General features: G+C 40.6%; 2 protein-coding genes across 4 annotated transcripts; one reads left to right on the top strand and one right to left on the bottom strand.

Annotated features, from left to right (window-relative positions):
• Positions 1-359: 359 nt before the first annotated feature.
• Positions 360-11,461, bottom strand: rbm18 (RNA binding motif protein 18). Of its 2 annotated transcripts, none has more exons than XM_012968288.2 (6): positions 11,323-11,461; positions 8,078-8,202; positions 7,789-7,915; positions 7,594-7,680; positions 5,747-5,832; positions 360-1,605 (listed from the first exon to the last, which is right to left on the bottom strand). In XM_012968288.2, the coding sequence occupies exons 2-6, from the start codon at positions 8,188-8,190 to the stop codon at positions 1,446-1,448; spliced, it is 573 nt and encodes a 190-aa protein (XP_012823742.1). In that variant the 5' UTR covers positions 8,191-8,202; positions 11,323-11,461; the 3' UTR covers positions 360-1,445. The 2 variants fall into 2 exon arrangements, with proteins under 2 accessions (XP_012823742.1, NP_001011054.1); NM_001011054.1 differs by having other exon boundaries at positions 7,621-7,680; positions 11,323-11,385.
• A 23-nt stretch (positions 11,462-11,484) lies between these two features.
• mrrf (mitochondrial ribosome recycling factor) lies at positions 11,485-20,975 on the top strand. Of its 2 annotated transcripts, none has more exons than NM_001078924.1 (7): positions 11,485-11,514; positions 13,137-13,298; positions 13,410-13,565; positions 15,716-15,834; positions 16,349-16,440; positions 19,234-19,393; positions 20,777-20,973. In NM_001078924.1, the coding sequence occupies exons 2-7, from the start codon at positions 13,145-13,147 to the stop codon at positions 20,852-20,854; spliced, it is 759 nt and encodes a 252-aa protein (NP_001072392.1). In that variant the 5' UTR covers positions 11,485-11,514; positions 13,137-13,144; the 3' UTR covers positions 20,855-20,973. The 2 variants fall into 2 exon arrangements, with proteins under 2 accessions (NP_001072392.1, XP_031746403.1); XM_031890543.1 differs by lacking the exon at positions 11,485-11,514 and adding an exon at positions 12,873-12,893 and having other exon boundaries at positions 20,777-20,975.
• The last annotated feature ends 2,440 nt before the right edge of the window (positions 20,976-23,415 follow it).

Raw genomic sequence — 23,415 nt, 5'->3', positions numbered from 1 at the left:
TCTCCCTGAAATGCCATCCCACCGGCTAGAATGTAAATCGCCGGTGGGATGGCATACACGGCGCCGAAATTTGCTGAAATCACAGACGTTTCCTCTCAAGGCAATTGCCGGTGGGATAGCATTTTGGGGAGATTAGTTGCCCATGACAAGGGAGATTTGTCGCGCGGCTGTCACAGCCCTAAGAGATGGTTATCTTGTCTATTCTAAGATTGCACTGAACACCCCCCCCCCACCAAAAAAAAAAAAAGCAACAATAAATCAAGAGAGAAAAAGGAATACAGTGAGCCTTTGTGGATAGAATGGGAAAGCTTAACATAATGAAGATGAAGCAGAATCAGTGTAAAGAAATAAAAAACACATTTAAAACAAAACAAAATATATTTTAGTAACATATTCTCAGTCACAAGTCTTCCCATGTATAATAACAAACGGAAGCGATAGGCAGCAATATTCCCATATCCGATCAAAAAACAGGAGGGTATAAACACCTCTGAGTCCCCCTGCAATAATAATCACTGTTCTTTCTTGCCACAATTTTGTTTTATTATCACTCGAGTCTTATAGTCTCTTGAAAGATGGGTTCCCATAGGTCAGGGATGAATGCATATTTGCTGTTCTGGATGCTCCTGGAACTGTCCCAAATGCTGGTCCTCAAACAGTAGTTCAAGACAATGCCGCACCATATTACAAGTAGACAAAAGCAAACATATTGTAGTTTCTTAAAAAAAAGCAAACAGGTTGTTACAGGCTGAAAGCACTGCTTGTATTCTTCATATACTTATGAATGTAATATGCCAATTCTACAGTCCAACATCTTTCACTTGGGCATATACACTGAGCCTGTTAACTCCACTAGGAAACTTTCCCTGCGTAAGTAAATTCCTTCTCCGTGCCAGCAGTTCCATCAAACTTCTTTACAGTGCCCACAGAGGTCAGTGCAACCTGGTTCTCAGTAGAACAGGCTTAACCAGAGCTTATCTGTGTACTTGGGGAAGAACTGGAAGGAGACTGGAGACTGGAGACTTAAAACAGAGAAGATTGCTAATGGCGGTAATGAGAATGGGTCCAAGTTTCATGCATTCTTAGCAGAAGACTAATGTCAAGCATGCAGTCAAAAACTTGACATAGAATCTCTGACTGAGGCATTCTTACATTTCATAATCCACATTTGTTCAATCCTGCTAAATGTATGCTTTCCAGATGTGCTTAAAAACTTTCTCCAGTATAGGAATAGAGGACTCAAGTACAAATACTTGCGTAACAAAACGACAGTCAAGAAATTTGAAATCTTAAATAAATTAAAAAATAAAATTGGAATATGCGTGAGTGTTTTTCACACATTATCACAAAGTCTTTAGAAATCAGCAAGAGTCGCATGAGGTTTGTTTAGTACTGAAGCAACAGTTGCTGCCTGTGACAAAATTGTAGTGGCTTGTAGCAGAATATCATCTCTTGGATTTCTGTGAAGATTTCGGGTATGGCGCGTTTTTTCTCTTTTCATTCGACTTGAAGTAGGAATAGGTCGACTGCCCGGGGAGCAATGGATCTGGATTTTCTGCCATCATTTTCAGTTTAGCTTCAATGGCTTTAATCTTAGCACTGACACTAGAATAAAGAAATGAAACTGGATTAACTGGGTTGGAGGAGAGCTGGTGGAGGGCCGAGTTCTGTACATATTTTCTTTAGTGCGGTGAACTTAGAAGGCAATAACAAAGGCCAGACATAAACTGATTTTAATATAATTAGGCAGTAAGTTTAAAAATCATTAAAAGATGGCTTAAAATTACATTTCTTTTTTTTATGCAAAGAAGAAAAAGCAATCAAGTGCAACATATTCAAGTTTGCCCACATTTTACACCATTTTTATGGTCCCACCAATTTATAATGCTTTTAAATGGGTGCTTTTCCCAGATTTTACATCATCTTTAAATTGGTGATGTGTGATATATACATATATGTCCTATATATTGATAATGGGTGAGTGCAGAGGATCTCTTGTTGTTGTTTCTATGTATTTTGTGGTCACAACCTCATTGCACCCCCGCCTAATGGTTTAAAATTTAGTGGTTGAGCACAACTTTCCCTTTTTTTGCTATAGCTTATACAGGAGCAGTGGCCAGCTCCTTGTTGTAGCTCCCACCCTTCCCAGCTGCAGTCAGGTGATCCCAGTGGAGGCAATAAAAGGGCAACCATATGGGGGTTTTAACCTTGAAAGCAAGAAAGTTGCAGGTAAAACTTAGTCCCTTTGCTAAATGTATATTGAAGCAGTAGAATTTGTAATGAATCGCATAAGTCAGTGTAGGAACTGGTCAAAAGGGATGACTTTGACGCAGTTGGCCAGCTTGAAGTATATTGCAATATATGGACAAACAATCCCTGTTTTGTTTAAAGGGGAGGGCATTTCTTAGTAGCTTAAATGCACCGAATGTCTTAATGTCCTATATATTGATAATGGGTGAGTGCAGAGGATCTCTTGTTGTTGTTTCTATTGGAGGCAAAACAAGCATATTGGGTTTATTCAATATTTAAATATTTTTATGGAGATCCAAATTACGGAAAGATCCCTTATCCGGAAAACCCCAGGTCCTGAGCATTCTGGATAACAGGTCCCATACCTGCATATATTATATATATATCTCAAAGTGGTTTGTCCCTGAAGAAGAGTACAAGTCAGTACTCGAAACGTTGGATTTTTTCAAATACATTTTTTCACTAATCACTAAGTCCTTGTGCGTGCGGCTCTCTGTCCTTATATTTCCTCATTTTGCCAGCACCCAAGGCATTTGAGCCTTTGTAGGGTGTGCTCCACTCTTCCTTATATATATATATATATATAATTCAACCCCCATGATCCTCGTTATATGCAATATATAACATTCAGTCCTATGAAATTAAACCTACATGACATATAGGTTCTCTAAGCACCAACAACCCAATATTTGTATTCTAGCTACTTGATTATGTATCACATTTATATATATCTTTATTTATAAAGTGCTACTTATGTACGCAGTGCTGTACAGTACAATAGATTAATACAAACAGGGGGTTATTAAAATAATAGATAAATACAAAGTATATCAATAAATACAAGGTACAGTTGCAATAAGTTAAGAGTCAAAGAGACAAGAGGATGGAGGTCTCTGCCCCGTATGGACTTTATTTAAGTTCGTTCTCCCTTCACCAGTAGTAAATGAACTTCCTGTTGAACAGACAGGTGTTCAATCAGCATAGTCTTTTCTGGCTAAACCTACTGCCTGGGGCTAGTAGACTACATTTGCCCTTCCTTTTCCTGAATACACGGGTCACTTAAGTACCATGTAGTCTAGTTTTATGGTTCAGCCTGCCCTTTGCACATATCAGGATCCCAGGATAATTTATTTTGGGGCATAGTGCTACAGCACAACAACGTTTATAAAGCTGTCTTTAATCGGGCTGATAATATAGATGTGGTATTCAGTCAGCCCTCTGATTACCATGCTAATACATAGCTTGCAAGCAGGAAGTAATGAGAATTTCAGACAGCAGTGATTCATGTGATAGTATGTGTATAGTATTAATCTGTTGGTTGCTGATAAGATGAATGCAATGCAAAGACAACATGCACAGTAGGTCTTAAAGCAAAAGTGCCCTGACCTCCAACTACTGAACTTTGCATCATCACAGTGGAGGGGCGTCTTCCAGATTGGTAGCCTGAATAATCAGGCAAATGATTCCTTTCTATGCTTACAAACATGCAAACATTTTCATTTTAGCAAGTCCTACCAAATTGGTAAGGGTATGGATTCTGTTATCCAGAATGCTTGGAACCAAAGGTTAAGGGGTCTTTCTGTAATTTAGATCAGCCTACCTTAAAGGTGTTGTTTACCTTTAAATCAACTTTTTGTATGTCATAGATATTGATATTCCAAGACTATTTGCAATGGATTTTCATCTTTTTTTGTTTTTCAGTTCTCTCACTTTTTGTTTAGCAGCTCTGCAGTTTGGTATTTCAATAGCTATCTGTTTGGGTCTTGTTTATCTTAGCAAAGAATATGAATAGGAGAGGGACTGAATATAAAGATAAGGAATAAAAAGTAACAATAACAATAAAATTGTAGCCTCACAAAGCTGCTGGGGTCAGTGACCCCCAGCTGGAAAGATGGAGGAGGAAAACTTATAATTTATAAGCTATAAAAAATAAATAATGATGACCAATTGTAAAGTTGCAACAATTGGACATTCCAGAACATACTAAAAGTTAACTTAAAGCTAAACCACCCTAAGTCAGCTTATAAATCAATTCAACCCAACTGACTTGTTATGCCTCTCATAAGGATTAATTATATCTTATTAGGGATCAAGTACAAGGTACTGTTTTATTATTGCAGAGGAAAAGCAAATCATTTTTAAAATTGGATTTTTAAAAATGGGAGATGGCCTTCCCATAATTTACAGCTTTCTGGATAATGTATACTATGCCTGTAGTAGCTTTTAAAGGAAAAAGAAAGCCAAAGTCACTTGGGGGTGCCAAAATGTTAGGCACCCCCAAGTGACTTTGACCACCTACCTTTTACCCCGGGCTGGTGCCCCTGTGAGGAGGGAACAGCACCAGCCCGGGGTAGCTGCCGGCGCTTCCTTCCTTCTGTTTCGCTGCGCGCGCATGCGCAGTAGAGTGAAAAGCCGAACTTAAACATTAAAGTCGGCTTTTCACTCTACTGCGCATGCGCCCACCGCTGGCATTCCGGAAAAGGAAGCCAGGAAGAAGGAAGCGATCCGCTCCAGGTGCCCCGGGCTGGTGCTGTTTTCTCCCAACAGGGGCACCAGCCCGGGGTACGAGGTAAGCGGTTAAAGTCACTTGGGGGTGCCTAACATTTTGGCACCCCCAAGTGACTTTACCTTTCGTTTCCCTTTAAAGTTAGTTATATACACCTGTGCCATTTAGCTCTGCCTAATTCATATACAGGTATCCCTTATGTGAAAACTTCTGAATCACGGAAAGGCCATCTCCCATAGACTCCATTATAAGCAAATAATTCTAATTTTTAAAAATTATTTCCTTTTTCTCTGTAATAATAAAACAGTACCTGTACTTGATCCCAACTAAGATATAATTAATCTTTATTGGAGGCAAAACAAGCCTATTGGGTTTATGCAATATTTAAATTATTTTTCGCAGACTTAAGTCATGGAGATCCAAATTACGGAAAGATCCCTTATCCGGAAAACCCCAGGTCCCAAGCATTCTGGATAACAGGTCCCATACCTTTACCATTATGTTCAGTTTGCTCATAGAAAAAGTAATGTTGCTTATATTGGCATTGGCAGCTTTACCAACAAAGTCAACGAACTAAAGAAACTAGCCAATCAAATTTTAGAAGCTGGATGGAGATGTAGACATTCATTAAAAATGTGCAAGGAGTCAGGTTGTATACGGTTTATAAGAAAAAAGGATATGCAAAGGCTTTTTAACCTTTTCACTTAAAATCTCAGGGTCTAACCATGTTCTAACCTGGTGATACTACAAATAATTTTGATTTAGCCTACTGTTCAGCAACTTCAGTAACAGAAATAACCTTTAGATAAATGTTGTGATAAATTCAATACATCAGAGTCATTAAAAAAAGAAATCTTGGCTAAACAATTACTCACATTACCAAGGAGAGACTACTTGAACATAACCGCTGCAATTTTAGGGAAAGATGAATGTTGTTTTCATTTGAGAAAACCTTAAAAATGTTACAAGAGGCAGAAGCATTACACTCACCTTAGGGTAGATTGAGTTGGTTCTGTGCTTGAAGATGGCTCAAGACTGATTGGTAAAACCTTTTCACTTTTATAGTTATCATATCTCTAAAAAGAGGATTAAAGAAAAAAAAAAAGACTAAATAAGGATAAGTGTGAAATAAATCAAGCAACAAATTACACTGAATGCTTATCTATTAATGTACATCAGATAATGTACTGCATACATTTTGGGGCATGTTTATTAACATTGAAGACAAACTTCCCCGGTAATGTTGCCCATAGCAACCAAACAGATCTTTACTTTTGTTAAATTGTAGGTGGCCATTCAAATCTAAGGTTGATTGATTTTTTTCTGCACTTTTAGCACTTAAAAAACTTGAATTTGAGTTATAGTTCAAAAACTCAAATGCCTGGCATTTATTAAGTGCAAAAAACCCGGAAAAGTAAAAATTTGCCATGGAAAAGCTTGTGAGTTTCTAAAGTCAATGGGAGTTGTCATAGGCAAAGTCAAGCCATATTCTCAAACTCAAATTTTTCGAGCTCATAAATTAAAAAAAATTCTAGATTTTGAGTTTTTTTTTATCAAACAAATTTTCCTTATTAATGTCCATTAATTGGCTGATGGGGCCAACATGTATGTGTGGCTTGGATTGTTTGTGAGTACTGTGAATCCTATGATCCCAGGGGGAGGCCCTTAATTCTAAAACATTTCCATTTAGGAGTACCCAATAGCACATACTACTAAAAAAGTATATTTTCATGAAAATGGCTTATTTAGATGAAGCAGGCTTTTACACAAGAGCTTGTTTATGTAATATATGTTTGGGGGTATAGGTTTCCTTTTATAAATAAGCGCCCATTCGATTTGTGAGTTTATTCGATTTAGAAAAACTCGTATTTGTGAACTAGAAAATTGATAAATAAGCCCATAATTGTTGATTGGTTGCTATAGACAACATCACCAGTGATTAACGGTTAGTCTCCAATGTTAATAAATATGTCCCTTTATGTCATTTTAACATACCAGTAATACAAGTTATAAACCCTGGGTCAATGGCCAACCTTACTTATGGTCTTGTGAGAATTAAATACCACCAGCAATCAACAAACATCTAGGAAAAACCTTCCTATGATAGTAGAGGTTGTTATAGCAGCCAAAATCCCCTTCCTAAATCCAAGAGGGAAACAGAACAGCCCTTAGTCAGTTTTGTACTAGGAACAGCCTCCAACCTTCCTGAAGGCTTTATCTAGACTTTGGAACACAGCTGCAGTTATTTTCTCCTATTCAGACACAAAAACATCAGTGATGTCAAGTCATAACAGTCTCTGTTGAAATTTATCTTAAAGGTTATAGATGGGGTTTAGGTCTGAGCACTGAAGCATAGTCAAGTTTTCCTTAACAGTAAACCATTTCCTTGTGCACACCCTGTTTTGTGCACAGAAAACTGGAAGTCCCCCCCTTTTATGAAATCAAGCTACTCAGTACTTCCTGACTCATACAAGCACAATCAGAGTAAATCAGTCATCCATACTAGTGCTAGAGATAAATGTAGTATCGGTAATGAGCATCAGTGATCAGAGCAACTATCCTAGTTGGTTCCTAATTTACCCCAGACAAAAACTGCCTTTTAGCATTTATTTTTTTTTTAATATTATTTTATTTTAACCTGGCTACCACATTACTCAAGTCAATGCCTGGATAACTGGAATCTACTATAATGACAACCTAATCTATTTGTGAAGTTGTTTTACATTTATAACAGTTGATGGGCCTCTAGTAAAAGTGCTGATTGAGGATTATGCAGCAAAGTGTGATAAAGCAGTCCACATGAACACGAGCTACTTTTTAGATTTTGCATCATTTACCTTAATTTGTGCATGGGCCCATCTTACCACAAGTTTCTTGGAAAGGGCCATTTTCCCATTGAGACAATGAATTGCTCTCTCTGCTTCCTGCACAGAAGAAAATATAAAATTTAAAGAAACAATCACCATAACATAATGAGCGTCGTAGCAAAAATAATCACCATCACAGAAATGGATACAAATTCCTTTACTTACTGCTTTTGTCTCAAAGTTTACAAAACAGTATCCTCTGGGCTGTCCTTCTAATGGTCCGGATTTGTGGAACAGAAAATCAAATTGCTTTACTTTTCCAAATTTTTGAAGCAGTTTTAAAAGGTGATACCTGTTCAAAGGAAAATATGTTAAACATATGTAAAATCTATTAAGAAAGTTAATAATATCCCTGCTCCTTATATTTTCATCACAGGGAAGCATTTTGAAAATAACAATTGTTACAAAAGTAATGGTAAATGACAAATGAACTGGACACAAAAGAAAGACGTACTCTGTTATTTTAGGATCCACATTGCCAATCCACAAGCGATGACCATCTTGTAGAGAGCCCTCAGACAGAATTGCTGCATTTTCAAGAGGCAACATCTTAGGGTTGTCTTCCATTGACAAACAGCTCTGAAACGTAAAGTGAAACAAATCATTTAGGAAGTATCAACATAAACACATTGGTATGTTATACTTTAAGAGTCTATTACAAAAAATACACCTATGAATCTATACATTCATACAGCTTTGGGAAAAATAAGGAGAAAATGGTTAACGGCAGAGCTGTCCAACTGGTGGCCTGCAACCATTCCCTGTGTGACCCCCATCTGTCTGGCTGCTGTGACTACTTACCTTTGTGTAAACTTTAAATGTTATCAGTACTGAGATCAACTGGTCCTTGTATTATTCAAACCTAAGATTCAAGCTGTAAGCCCTGCATTGTTCACACCCTTAAGCCCCTGAATAATTTACACTTTCAAGTTCCTGTGTTGCTCTCACCTGTTAGATCCCGCATTGTTCACACCTGTAAGACCTGTATAGGTTTCCCCTGTCTCCTGCCCTACTTTGCCTGTGCCAGCCCTACACTGCCTGTGTGTGCCATACTCTGTCTGCCCTATGCTTCCCATGTGTGTCATAGTCTGCCTGCCCTATGCAAATAAATACTTGTACCTTTATTGCACACTTTTATTATATTTAATATTTGTATTTTTTTTTGTCTATGTAACACGGGTCAAAAAAATTTCATTACATAAACTTGAAACTTGAACTATGCTGCCTGTGTGTGCCATAGTATGCCTGCCTTATGCAGCCTGTGTGCGCGCCATACTCTGCCTGCGCTATGCTGCCTGTGTGTGCCATACTCTGCCTGCGTGCGCCATAATCTGTCTGCCCTATGCTGCCTGCGTGCGCCATAATCTGCCTGCCCTATGCTGCCTGTGTGCGCCATAATCTGCCTGCCCTATGCTTCCCGTGTGCGGCATAATCTGCCTGCCCTATGCTTCCCGTGTGCGGCATAATCTGCCTGCCCTATGCTGCCTGTGTGCGTGCCATACTCTGCCTGCTCTATGCTGCCTGTGTGTGCCATACTCTGCCTGCTCTATGCTGCCTGTGTGCGCCATAATCTGCCTGCGTGCCATACTCTGCCTGCCCTATGCTGCCCGTGTGTGCGCCATACTCTGCCTTTCCTATGCTGCCTGTGTGCTTGCCATATTCTGTCCCCTTCAGTCTCACATCCAAAAAACAGAAAGGCGATAACATTTAAAAGCACTTGAATTGTTAAATTACCAGTGTTGTGTGCAGGAAGGAGTTGATGTTCAAAGGTAAGAGAAGTGCACAGCAGGGAAGGCATATATAAGGCAAAGATGCTTTGTGCAGGGTGGCATAAGGGAAATGTGAGGAAAAGAATTTATATGCAGGGAGTAGCTGTTATCAAAGGGAAAGGAGGTTATGTGCCTTACAATGGCACCAATCACATACATGGTAGAAAACTGAATTGTGGGAGTCACTGATCAAACTATACACATGGTACATGATGACAATTTAAGCCTCTCTCAAATGTACTAATGTCTGCACACTTGTATAGTTACCTGCCAATAAAGCTTATAGTTTGCCTGTTAGGAGGCAAAGGTGTCTAATATTACATTTTTGTCTCGTGTTTTGGCCAGTTATGTGGAATTCTCTGAGCCAACAAATTCCTGTCATTTTTGTAAGTTACTATATATGTGTACCAAAGGTAAATACAATGTATAGCCATTTTCTGACCCTGTATAGCTGCCATGTTTGAGTCTACTACATTGCACAAAGCTACAAAGCTTCCCGTCCTGTTGCTGCCATGTTTAGAGTCAGTACCTCAGAGTAATCCTATTCCTATGAGAGAAGTAATGAGATAGCTCATTCACTAGTACAGGTATGGGATCCCTTATCCGGAAACGCGTTATCCAGAAAGCTCCCAATTATGGAAAGGCCATCTCCCATAGACTCCATGTTAATCAAATAATTTTAAAACTGATTTTCTTTATCTCTGTAATAATAAAACAGTACCTTGTACTTGATCCGTTAGACTGATTCGGCAGCTAATCGGCCCGTGTATGGCACTACCAAGGGACTGCCTGACCAATCTCTGGCCTGAAATCGGGCAGATATCGATCGACAGGTTAAAAAATCTAGTCGGATCGGGGACCGCATCGACTCAACTTTGCCTATACCCGTCGTTATAATTCGATCGTTTGGCCCCAGGGCCAAACGAATTAGCCTGGATTCTCCCAATATCGCCCACCCATAGGTGGCCATTTTCTGACCCTGTATAGCTGCCATGTTTGAGTCTACTACAATGCACAAAGCTTCCCGTCCTGTTGCTGCCATGTTTAGAGTCAGTACCTCAGAGTAATCCTATTCCTATGAGAGAAGTAATGAGATAACTCATTCACTAACTAGTACAGGTATGGGATCCCTTATCCGGAAACCAGTTATCCAGAAAGCTCACAATTATGGAAAGGCCATCTCCCATAGACTCCATGTTAATCAAATAATTTTAAAACTGATTTTCTTTATCTCTGTAATAATAAAACAGTACCTTGTACTTGATCCCTTAGACCGCTACCAACGAGACTGCCCGACCAATCTCTGGCCTGAAATTGGCCAGATATCGATCGGCAGGTTAAAAAATCTAGTCGGATCGGGGATCACATCGGCTCGTTGATGCGGTCCCCGGACAAACTTTGCCTATACCCGTCGTTATAATTCAATCGTTTGGCCCCAGGGCCAAACAATCGAATTAGCCTGGATTCTCCCATATATCGCCCACCCGTAGGTGGGGGATATCGGGAGAAGATCCGCTTGCTTCTTAAGGTGTATGGGGACACTAAGATATAATTATTCCTTATTGGAGGCAAAACTATTCTATTGGGTTTAATTAATGTTTTATTCATTTTTTAGTAGACTTAAGGTATGGAGATCCCAACTACAGAAAGACCCCTTATCCAGAATACCCTTGGTCCTGAGCATTCTGTTTAACAGGTCCTAAACCTAAAAAGAAAACCTGAGGCTTTTGTTCTTATTGCAAAGCTACATATTTACACTTTACCCAACGGCATTACACTGGTAGTAAGGGAAGATAAGGCTGCAAAAGATTGCAGTTATAGGCCATACACGACAGACGGAATTTCAGCTGGGAACAAACAGGGTGTCATTTCCCCAATACCCAACATTCACCACACGAACGAAAACACAGTTTAAGAAAAAAATAAATACCTGCTACAAAACGAATAGAGCTCTACAATGTCATACAGCTCTCGCTAGCCTCCTCTCTCCCAGATATCGCCGCAAAGGTTCAGCTTCCAAAGCAAATCTTTCCACTTGCTTACGTCACTGCAACGGGACCGCACTCAGGGGCGGCGCATTTTCATGACGTAAGGAAGGCAGACAAGCATACCAAAGGCGAAGGTGGGACGGGAATTATATCATCTATTAAAACGCTTATTTGGTTGGGTATTATTGGTATATTATTGTGTCTTTTCTGAAGCCTGAGGTTTATACAACTCATGATGATGTATTAGTTGTGTGGTAATATCATCATGGAGTTGTAATACAACTTGCAAATGAAAGAATTGTTTGGGGCTCACAGAAATGATTTCCACATGTGGTAGGGCTTTCTAAATAAAAAGCAATGTTATCGTTGACAATACACTACCAAAAATGTATTGGTAAAGCTGTATTATTGTGTTGGGTCACTGACTCCCTTTTGGACTCCTATAAATGCAGAAATTGGCAGCAGGTAGAAGTCATTAGTGAGGCTAGTGCATTATATTTGCATAGTGCTAATTATATTGTCAACCATTAGGATAAGTGAATAATGACAACCAGCACATGAACAGTTCAGTGTAAAAACGAAACTGGGTAAATAGATAGGCTGTGCAAAATAAAAAATATTTCTAATATAGTTAGCCAAACATGTAATCTATAAAGGCTGAAATGGGTGGGTGTCTAACATAATAGCCAGAACTTCCTCCTGTCAGCTCTCTAATCTCTTGGTTAGTGACTTGAGGGTGGCCACATGGGACATACCTGTTCACTTAGTTTGTTTTTGATCCTGAGCACACAGGTCAGATGGAAAAGCAAATAGTTATGTCCTCAAGTCATTGATTGGTTACAGGTTAGAGAGCTGCTAAGGAGGAAGTAGTGTTCTGGCTACACTGAACTGTTCCTTTAAGCCTTATCTTTGTGATAATTTCTAACTGCTGCCAATCTCTGCGTCTTTATGTGTACTGTAAGCAGTACCCACTTTGCAAAAGGTGGACATCTCTTTTAAATGGCCATTTTAAAAATGGATTCGATTTCTGCCCCCACTTCTGATGGGCAGATCATTGCAGAACCTAAGGGTTTATGTCAACAAGTATTTTTCAGCGGTTACCCCAAATTAAATCCTTCCTTGCCCAGTAAAAGGCCCTTCACCTGCTATTGGTAATTAACACTCAAACCCCAACATATCTGCTCTATTGAAACACACTCTCTGATGAAATTCAGACAAAGTGGAGCAAGGAACGTGGTTAGAAGCTGTGGCACAATACAGCACTTTTGAGCAATCATATCTTAGATGGCTAAGAACCACTTAAGGCCAATGTACATGGCTTACTTCGACTGCACAAGAATGTCAGTTGCATTAGAAACTTCTGAAGTGCTACTAGGACATCTGAGAAGGAGAAACACAAATGTATTTTTAAGAAGTACATTTTAATTTTTTTATGGCAAACTGCAATATAGTCCATGGTGGATAGAGACTGATAGTGTGCAACTTTGTTGGAATGCAGTGAGAGCAAATGCAGGTGCATGAAAAACATATACTCTGTGTAATGCAAGCTGGCATCATATTGTGCAACATAAAACATATAAAGTAAACAATTGCCACTCTGCATTTGCTTTTATATTAATCAATCAATGCTGGGACTGCAAGTTCAAAATATTTATACAACAATAGCCAGCTGGCCAAGACCCACAATCATCTTATTAATTCAGTTTTTTCCACACTTTCATGTTTCTTTATGACAATTTTATGCATTTATTTCCAGAACAAGGCATGGCTCTAAGGTGCTTGTGTAGACTGCAGCCTGTGGCACTCCATTTCCGAACAGCAACATCATTGGGACCGCAGAGAAGTGCTTTAGCAGTAAAATCGCAAGAACATTCTATAGCCTTTATAAGTAGGCACCTTGCTACTAAGAAAAGTAAAGGTATGTTGTTGTCCTCAGCAACTGAAGGGATAAATATTTAGCATTTTTGTTAAATGGGAACCTTATGCTATACAGAGAAATAACTAGTCCCATTACTGTGTTTAAATGTAGCCAAAAGTAAAGGACAAGTTCAAGCAAGAGTAAATCTAAATGCTGCCCTTGTTGAAGACATTATTAACCTGGAAGACGTGAAACAAGAAATGAAAAGCATACTGGAGAATCTTAAAGAGGATTTTACTAAAAACTTAAGTATTCGAACTTCCCCAGGTTAGTGAGTCATTTCCCACATATATGAATTATTCTAGAACTGTGCAGTGACAAAACTGTTCATCATGTACCTGTAAACAGACCATTTTTCAGGTTAGAATATAGTAAATATTTACAGTTTATGATGGCTCACACACCTTGCATTGAAACTTTAATTTAATTTATTACCAGTACAGATATTAGAAAAAAATAAAAAATGTATCCGGAATTAAAGATGTTATTGTTCATTTTCACAGAAGGCCTTCTTTAAATAATCAGTTTGTGAGATACATACTTCAACAGGATCATAGCAAAATAAGAATTTAATGCATCTATTTCCCTCCTCAAGTACCATTAATTCAAGTATGTATGCTGTGGAGTGCAGTTTTTAGCATTCACACGATAGCAACATATAGGGGGTTATTTATCAACGTTGGTATTCTTTTCTTTTCATGATTTGAGTTTTTTGTGTGTGACAGTGTGCTTAGAAAACACAGCTGTCCTGCCTAAAAATGTATGGCAATTTTTTTAATTTGTAGAAAGAAAAAAAAAAAACATTTTGAGAAATAACCCCCATGAATTTAACGTTTCCCAGAAGGTCTGTACTAACAGATACAGAGGCCAAGAAAAGAACATACAACTTTAAAATCTCCCCATTACCAGTACCATATCGTTTGCTTTCCTGTCTTGTGACAGCTTGACCTCAATGGCCGAACCTTTTTGGCCTCACTGGGTTAGGCATGTCTGGGTTAGACATCTCTAGGAAGGGCATTCCACAGTCTCACTGCCCTCACCGTGAAAAACCACCTACGCTGCTTCAAATGGAAGCTCCGTTCCTCTAATCTAAAGGGGTGACCTCTGGTGCTTTTGTGAAGTGTTGATAAATCATGGCAACACAAAAGCAGTGCAAAAATATCTGGTGTGTTTCTGTCAACTTGTCGCTTCCTCAGAAACAACAACACATCCTGCTAACTACTGATGTGCAGGTTGACCCATGGTGTTCACTCTCAGCAAATTAGGGTGAATATTTGGGCGACCATCTTCCTCTGCTGCCGAATTTTCCCTGCCATGGAACCTAAGGTGCATGCAGAAGTAGCCTACAGAGTGGAAAGACATGGGTACAGGTTGGATGCTGGTCCTACAATGGCAATATTTTGTGGGTTAGGATCAGGTGCGAGTTAAGGTTTTGTGGGATAGGGTTGGGAGGGGGGTGAGTTTTTCCTGACCCTAACCATTACTACTTTCTACCCCTCTTACATAGTGCAAAACTCCACCCTTAAAAGAGAACTAACCCCACCCCCAGGTACAAATGCCCCCTTAATTGTCCTGCATCCACCCCACCTCTCCCTTCTCACATAGTCTATAACTTTGAAAAGTGGCCCTATAGAAAAACCCTAGCTAAAAAAGCAGAGCAGTGCAACAGTGTACCTGGGCACCATTTTCCGTTCATTAGAAAATGCTTTGGGTCTCTCTGCTGATACGGACCGTGCTTGAGCATGCGCCGTTGGGGATAGCCGGGAATCAGTCCCAACTGCGCATGCTCAAGCAGGGTCCGTGTCTGCATATTGCTATAGACAATACAGGTAATTAGACATAAATGATCGAGTAAATGATCAGCATTGTCTGTTTTTGAAGCTGTGACAAGTAGCTGCTACTAGTAGCTCCGTGCGTCTTCACCCATAGAGGGGTGGAACTTGGGGGACTATTGTCTTTATGGCCTGACTCCTAATCAAGAGCATAGAGCACATAGCACTGACTTAAAACATCTCTAATTAAAAAATGGATGGGTTATTGCACAACAACAGCAGGTATCAATTTATCCTGCAATAACCTTTAATACCTGCAGTTACTAAAACTGCATATTGCTTATTTAGGTTTCCCTTATCAACATTTTGTAGTGTCTAAAAATAGCAACTTCTTTACTACTTACTTCAGTGCAGGTCTGGACTGGCATTCAAAATAGACCCTGGCCGGCCCCCTACCAGCCCACTAAATAGTGACTTTCTATGGCATCTTACAGCAGCCCCTCTGGCATTTGCCATAACCCACAGTCCTGCTTCAGTGTGCAGTATATTGGCAACTCACATATTCTGTTTTTTTTTTTTTTTCTGATTTTACCTGCTTCTATTTACCAGCCTTGATGTTATTCTTTTATGTCTTCTTTTCCTTAGGTGCATTTGATCACATTACAGTAACCACAAAAGATGGCAAATTTCCATTAAACCAGCTTGGACAAATCTCCCTGAAGTCCCCTCAGCTTTTTATAATTAACATGGCTAGTTTTCCAGAGGTAATATGTATCCAATTTTACTAGTACTATTAATAAAAATATAAAAGCTGCTATGTATGGCATGTTGTATGGGATGCCATAGCTGATAAAAGTGTCAGAAACAGATTTTAAGACTGCTATATTAATGGGGGATGGAATATTGATAGTTAAAGGAACTGTTATTTAAAGTCACTTGGGCTTATGTAGAAGACTAAGTGCAATTTGTCCCAAACACTCATTTGTTTTTATTTAACACAAGCTATGCAGATTTTTACATAAACAGATATAATAATATAATTAACAAGGTTTACAGAATAAAAACAGCAGGACAAGAGGACCCTATGTCCAGGAATTTACAACCTAAAGAACAATTGAAACATAATCTTGCTGGAAAATAAATGTTTTTTGATAGGCTAATAGGCTTCTTGGCAAGCCAAAGCAAATAAATCATTTTTGGGAGGGTCGGTGTTGGTTATTTTAAAAGGTTACCTTTATTACAAAACTAATTAAACTTCTCCATGTTCTATTATTCTAGAGTGCAACAGCAGCTGTGAATGCATTAAGAGATAGCCAAATGAACTTAAATCCAGAACTTGATGGAACAATTATTAGAGTTCCAGTTCCTCAGTAAGTATTTAAACACTGCCTAAAACTATAGTACCATAGTAGGTTAGGTCTTAGTTAGTGTCTAAAAAAAGACACACATCCATCAGGTTCAACCTTAATGCCTATATATAACCTGCCTAACTGCTACTCGATCCAGAAGAAAGCAAAAAAACCCCATCTGAAGCCTCTCTAATTTGTCTCGGGGGGGGGGGGGGGGAGGAATTTCTTCCTGACTCCAAGAAGTCTTTGGATCAATTTGTACTATGAGCTTTGTTCCCTAACACTGTTATTTGCTAAAAACCATCCAACCTCTTCTTAAAGCTATCTTATGTATCAGCCAGTACGGCTGATTCAAGGAGAGAATTCCACAAGCTCTCACTGTAAAAAACCCTTTTCGAATATTTAGATGTATGCCCTTGTGTCTGCTGGAAGGATCTACTGGTAAATAAAGCATTTGAGAGATTATTATATAATCCCCTTATATATTTATACATAGTTAGTAGATCACCCCTTAATTCCCTCTCCTTCCAACTTGCCCAGTCTGTCTACATAACTGAGACTTTCCAAACTCTTTACCAGCTTAGTTCCCCTTCTCTGGACCTTCTCTATCTCAATAATATCCACTTTGAGCACTGGAGATCAAAACTGCTCGGCATATTCTAGATGGGGCCTTACCAGTGCTCTGTAAAGTGGGAGAACAACCCCCTCCTGCAAATTTAATTCCCCTTTTAATACAGCTCAAGACCTTGTTTGCCCTTGCCACTGCTGCCTGGCATTGCTTGCTAAAGCCAAGTTTGTTATCTACAAGGACTCCTTCTCCATAATGGATTTGCCTAGTGCAGTCCCATTATGGGTATAAGTGGCTGCATATTTTTACATCTCATCTGCCATTTAACCGCCCAGATTGCCAGTTTGTCAAGATCCTGCTACAAATATGCCACATCCTGGATAGAATTAATTTGGCTGAAGAGTTGTGTGTCATCTGCAAACACTGACCCATTACTTATAATACCCTAAATCATTAATGAACAAGTTAAATAAAAGTTGACCCAAAAGAGAACCCTTAGGGACCCCAACCTTTCTCCAAGCAGAGAATGTACCATTAGCAACCACTTCCTGTACCCGATCCTTTAGCCAGTTTCCTATCCATGTGCAAACAACTTCACTAAGACCAACAGACCTTAGTTTAGAAAGCAGTTGTGGGGCACGTTACAAAACGCTTTGGCAAAATCCAAATAGATCACATTAACTCCCCCACTGTCCAGCTTCTTACTAATCTCATCATAAAAAGCAATCATATTTGTCTGACATGACCTGTCCTTCGTAAATCTTGTGCCAAAACAAAAAGAAGTGTGGGGTACAAGTGGATATATCTAGTACCTTCCCACTAGTATCACATACAATAAAAAAGGTGCAAAGGTGTACGTTTATTTCATGTGGTTCAGCATGAAACCTATTCACACCCTGCACTGTTCAGGGTTGTTACGGCCTTCTGTAGTTTGGGGCCTACGTTAGCTTCTCCATTCTGTCCACCATTTTGGGGCAAAGTTTCCTTTGTGTGCGGGGTCTGTGGGATAGGGGATCAGGTGAGTTTTCCCCTTTTTGTGGCTTCAGGTGCGGGTTGCTGTTGGAGGTTTGAGTATTGATCAATAGCAGCGTGTTATGTTTGTCCCTGTGGTCCTGGTGTAGCGATGCCTTACTTATGTTTCCCCATCTCTCCAGTTTGGGTTGGTTATATAAGTTTTAAAGGCCTGTAGCTGCTTGTGGCCCAAGAGATGCATCTGTACCCACTTATGCCAAAACCACTCCCCTGATTTTTAATAAAACATATAATAAGCAAATACATCCCATGATGTGGTTGGGACGACTGTACCTGTTGTCAAATAATGAAACCTTAAGGGTCAGGCTTTTGGCCTGCTGTGTTTTGTTTGCAGGGGCTGAAAAGTTAAGTGAGCTAGAAGGTCCCCCAAAACCCATGGCCATTGTTTGAATGGATGGGTGATTTCTGAGGCAACATATTACACACTATCTTACAGATAGGATATATTATTATTTTCTTTTCTTTATGGTCTTTTACTTTTGAGATTATGATCCTAAGCCTGGGTGCCCAGTTCTGAGCTTTCATTTACAGCAGCATTGTGAAGGTTGTAGAAAGCCCTGCTGGGGATGTTGAAATGGCAGTTTCTATTAATGCCTTTAGTAGCGGCTTGGATTACTTGGATAAGCATAATATCCATGGCTATTGTGATCTCAAGACCTACAGTTAGTTTAATATCGGTATCACTATAATTTATAAATGTGAGTGTTTATCTAGGTCTGTGTAGGTAGGTGTATATATGTGCACTTGGGTTCCTTTGGATTGGTTAAACTTGGTGGTCTTTTGCCAACCCAAATTAACAATGTGAAGTATATTTAATGAAGAATGCTGTTGGATGGACTTCCCGCTGATTGTGAAACAAACATCCAGATATAGATATACACCAGAGGCATGATACAGATTATAAGATCCCGGCATTTTCCAGCAGATCTATTTGCTACATTCAGCTCTCTCTGTCCAGTTGTAAAACTGAGCTTTTAATTTTTTTCCTTAACAAACAGGCTTCAATTGCTTGTGAAGATAAAAGTTCTAAGGCACTGTAAGCCTAGTTACAGTGTGCTCTTTTATCGGGGAAGGCAAGTTTTGGTGCTCCAGATTTTTCTTGACTTCAGTCCCCAGAATATTCCCACTAGTTGAGTGGGCAGGGTATTGCTGGTATTTATACTCTCCTTAACACTATATTACTGGTAACCTCAACTACCATTTACATTTTTTAGGGTAACGCGGGAACACAGAGAAAATTTAACAAAACTTGCAAAACAACTTACCAACAAGGCCAAGGACTCCCTACGCAAGGCTCGTACAGGGGCAGTACAGGAAGTAAAAAAATGCAAGGAGGGAGTGTCAGAAGACATAGTAAAACTGTTGGAAAAGCAGGTAATATAACAAGATTATTGGTAGCCATTTGATTGATCGTTTATATACAAATTACGTTGCATCTACAGTTGTTTTCTTCTGTGAAATCATGTCTAAAGCCTACAGGAAAATGGTTTCTTTGTGTAGGGTTTGAATATGTTTGTTATTAAGTATAGTAAAGTACAAAAATACTACCTTTGTGCACAAACATGTCACGGTTCAGTTACTGCTGTGTTGCAGCTCTCTGCACTGAGATCCAGACCAACAATTAGGTGCAGCTCATCCCTGTTCTTACTGCCTGCCTTAGGGGTCCTGACCTAAGACGGTGCTCCTGTTAGAAGAAATCTGCACTGAACGGGGTATATTCAAGCGAGCCATCCTTCATTTGTTCTGGTCTTTGTACATGCGCAGTAGAGTAAAAAGTCAACTTTAACAAAAAAGCTGTCTGTTTTCTCAACTGCACTTGCGTCGGCCCCGGGATTCTGAAGAAAGAAGATTCAGAAGGAAGAGGAACTCTCACTCACTTATACCTAGTGCTGGGCGGTATACCACCAAATACCGAATACCGTTTAAAAAAAAAAATGATATTAATTTTTTACATACCCCGGTGTAGATCGGTTGCGCCCCGTGCGTACGTGACGTCAGTGCGTACGGGCGCACCCCTGTTCAAATGCCGCCCTGAAGAGTTTCCCACCGTGGATCATGGCAGAAGCTCCCCCGATATAAAAGTCAGTCAAGAACACATGAATAAACAGCCCAGTCATGTTACCCGAGTCATTGGCTACACTTTTTTCTCTGGTCATAAATCTGCAGATGAACTTGTGTGGTGCCACATTTGCTCTGAAGTGTCCCATGTTCACACCGCCACTAGCTGTCAGTTTGCTTCTCTTGCCTTGACCTCCTGTGCTCAGAGTAATCTGTGCTTTCTACAGAGACCAACTGGGCCAGCCAGAGAATCTCATTGGCCTAAGGTCAAATTGACTTTTAGGGGCATTGGCCACCAATGTTAATTGGAAAAAAAAAATACCGTCAAATACCGTGACACCGATATAATTTTGAAAAATACCGTGATATAAGTTTTTGGTCATACCGCCCAGCACTACTTATACCCCTGGGCCGTGCAGTTTTCTACTAACAGGAGCACCAGCTGGGGTATCAGGTAACCAATTACAATCCACCCCCGCCCCCCCCAGTGATTTAGCTTTTTCTTCTCCTTTAAAGCCTCCAAAGGAATCAATGATTTCTTCTTCCAATTAAATAATTGGTGAAATTCTTTAATTAGTTGTATATCATTTGTATGCTTTACTCAGTGATTTGCTCTTTTAAGCTCTTTGATAAACTTACTGCACTGTACTGTATATCAATTATAACATATTTAATAACATATACCCCTATTTTTTCTAGATACAACAAATGGCAGATGACATAGCAACTGAACTCGACAAACAGCTGGCCACCAAGACAAAAGAACTTTTGGCTTAAGATATTTACACTCTAGTGAACAGAATCTTGTTGCTTAACATGACTCTGATTGGAAGAATTTAAATGTAAGCACTTGCAAGCTATGCTATTTTGCAATAAAAATATGTTTCATAGTGAAACACCTCAGTTCCCAAGACTCATTTATTACATAGCAAAATTGTACATTTGCCAAAAGCTTTCATTCAGTTCATATGCACAGTACAGGTATGGGAGAAATATACAAAAAAATCTCTGAATTACAGAAAGGCCATCTTCCATAATCAAATAATTCGCGTTTTTTAAAAAATAATTTCCTTTTTCTCTGTAGTAATAAAAACACTACATTGTACTTGATCCCAATTACTGAAGGCCAAACAGTCCTCTTGGGTTTTACTTAGGGCTCTGGCACATGGGGAGATTAGTCAGCCGAGACAAATCTCCTTTGTTGCGGGCGACTAATCTCCCCAAAATGCCATCCCACCGGCGAAAATGTAAATCACCGGTGGGATGGCATACACAGGAAGTTTCCTCTCAAGACATTTTTGCCAGTGGGATGGCATTTCGGGGAGATTAGTCACCCACGACAAGGAAGATTTGACGCAGGTAACTAATCTCCCCGTTTGCCAGAGCCCTTAGTGTTTCAATGATGATCTCTAAGTATAGAGATCCAAATTATGGAAAGACCCCTTATCTGGTAATCCCCCTAGTCCCGAGTATTATAGATAACAAGTCCCACACCTGTACAGGGTTTGATACATTATTGGGTATTTCTGTATTTGCCTGATATTAGTTAGGTTTTTGGCATTTATTTTTAGTAGACCTAAGATATGGTGATCCAAATTAAGATCCCTTATACAGAAAACCCCAGGTCCCAACCATTCTGGATAAAAGGTCCCATACCTGTATCAGGTAAGTGATTATAATCACTAGGGGGTCGCATAACATTTGGCAGCCCCTGTGATTTACCCTTTCCTTCTCCTTTAAACACGATTGGCAGGGTTGGCAGGGGGTGAAAGTGGGTTTGGTGTAGTAGGAAGAGTTCCTTCATTTGTAAGTGGTGAGTCTTATCAATGGATTATAATATATACCTTGTAATATGAATACATTTGACAGAAAAATGTCTGCTTTTAACACAAATCCGTTAATTCTTTCTGAACAACAATGAACACAGTGAAAAGCTGAGGGAAAAAGAAAGAAAATCAGCTGCTCAAAGAACAAAACTTTGGTTGGTTTTATGTATTAAGAAAGTGTAGGTTTAAGGCAGGGGTCTTAAACATGTTCATGGTCCTTCAGACTGTTGGGAGGCCGGACTGTAGTCCTTAAACTATGGCCCCCCGTGTTCTCAAACTATGACCCCCCTGTGTCCTCAAACTACGGCCCCCTCCCTGTTTCCCCGCTGTGCCCTCTGGCTCCCTGCTCCGCTTGTTGCCCTCTGGCTCCCTGCTCCGCTTGTTGCCCTCTGGCTCCCTGCTCCGCTTGTTGCCCTCTGGCTCCCTGCTCCGCTTGTTGCCCTCCGGCTCCCTGCTCCGCTTGTTGCCCTCCGGCTCCCTGCTCCCCGCTGTGCCCTCCGGCTCCCTGCTCCCCGCTGTGCCCTCCGGGTCCCTGTTCCCCGCTGTGCCCTCCGGGTCCCTGCTCCCCGCCGTGCCCTCCGGGTCCCTGCTCCCCGCCGTGCCCTCTGGCTCCCATCTCCCCGCAGTGCCCTCTGGCTCCCATCTCCCCGCAGTGCCCTCCGGCTCCCAGCTCCCCGCCGTGCCCTCCGGCTCCCAGCTCCCCGCCGTGCCCTCCGGCTTCCTGCTCCCATGATGTGTCCTCCAGCTCCCTTTTCCCCCACTCCCTGATGTGCCCTCCAGCTCCTTGCTCCCTGCTGCGTCTGCAGACAGGTTGTAGCCAGGGGTGAGGACACAGCGGGGTCCGGGTAAATTGCCTTGGGGGCCGGATCTGGCCGTAGTTCGAGGATCCATGGTTTAAGGTATGGATGGTATTAGGATGGATGTGGGGTCAGATAGAAAGGAGTGAATATTGGGTGAGGGGTTGGTGTATGTGGGGTTGTGGCTTTGCCAGGGTTGGTAGTAGGCATGGTGTAGTGGGGAGGATTAGGGGGCCTAATACAGAGGGTAGAGGTGTTGTAAGCAGACTTGGGTAGGGGCTAGGGGTAATGTAAGGGGAAGGGAAGGTTAGGGCTTTTAAGGTGGCCATACACGCACCGATAATATCGTACGAAGCCTTGTTTCGTACGATATTCAGTGCGTGTTTGGTATGTCGGCGAGTCGACCGATATCGCAGGAAGCTGCTGATATCGGCCGACTCGCCGATCGGACCAGTTTGAAAATTTTGATCGGGCGCCATAGAAGGCGTCTGACCATAATCTCCCTTCAGCGCTGAATCGGCAGAAGGAGGTAGAAATCCTATTGTTTCTACCTCCTTACCTGCCGATTCAGCCCTGAATGGTGTGTGGCACATCTGACGATGTTTCGTGCGACCGATGGTCGCACGAAACATCGTCAGATCGCCACGTGTATGGCCAGCTTTAGAAACCTAATGAAAATGCAAAGGCAGAGAAAGGAAAACTACAGTTTTGATGC

This window comes from Xenopus tropicalis, chromosome 8 (assembly GCF_000004195.4).
Source record: "Xenopus tropicalis strain Nigerian chromosome 8, UCB_Xtro_10.0, whole genome shotgun sequence".
NCBI classification, from domain to species: domain Eukaryota; kingdom Metazoa; phylum Chordata; class Amphibia; order Anura; family Pipidae; genus Xenopus; species Xenopus tropicalis.
The sequence above is the reverse complement of the archived record's forward strand: the minus strand, read 5'-3'. Positions and strand labels throughout refer to the sequence as shown.

Bases quoted from the DNA above. Each gene is read 5' to 3' on its own strand.
- rbm18 (XM_012968288.2), bottom strand. From the start codon at position 8,190: ATGGAAGACAACCCTAAGATGTTGCCTCTTGAAAATGCAGCAATTCTG. The intron at 7,916-8,077 runs GTACGTCTTTCT...TCCTTTGAACAG, and splicing joins GTGGATCCTAAAATAACAGA to GTATCACCTTTTAAAACTGC. The intron at 1,606-5,746 runs GTGAGTGTAATG...TCTTTATTCTAG, and splicing joins CCAACTCAATCTACCCTAAG to TGTCAGTGCTAAGATTAAAG.
- mrrf (XM_031890543.1), top strand. From the start codon at position 13,145: ATGGCTCTAAGGTGCTTGTGTAGACTGCAGCCTGTGGCACTCCATTTC. The intron at 13,566-15,715 runs GTTAGTGAGTCA...TCTTTTCCTTAG, and splicing joins AAGTATTCGAACTTCCCCAG to GTGCATTTGATCACATTACA. The intron at 19,394-20,776 runs GTAATATAACAA...TATTTTTTCTAG, and splicing joins TAAAACTGTTGGAAAAGCAG to ATACAACAAATGGCAGATGA.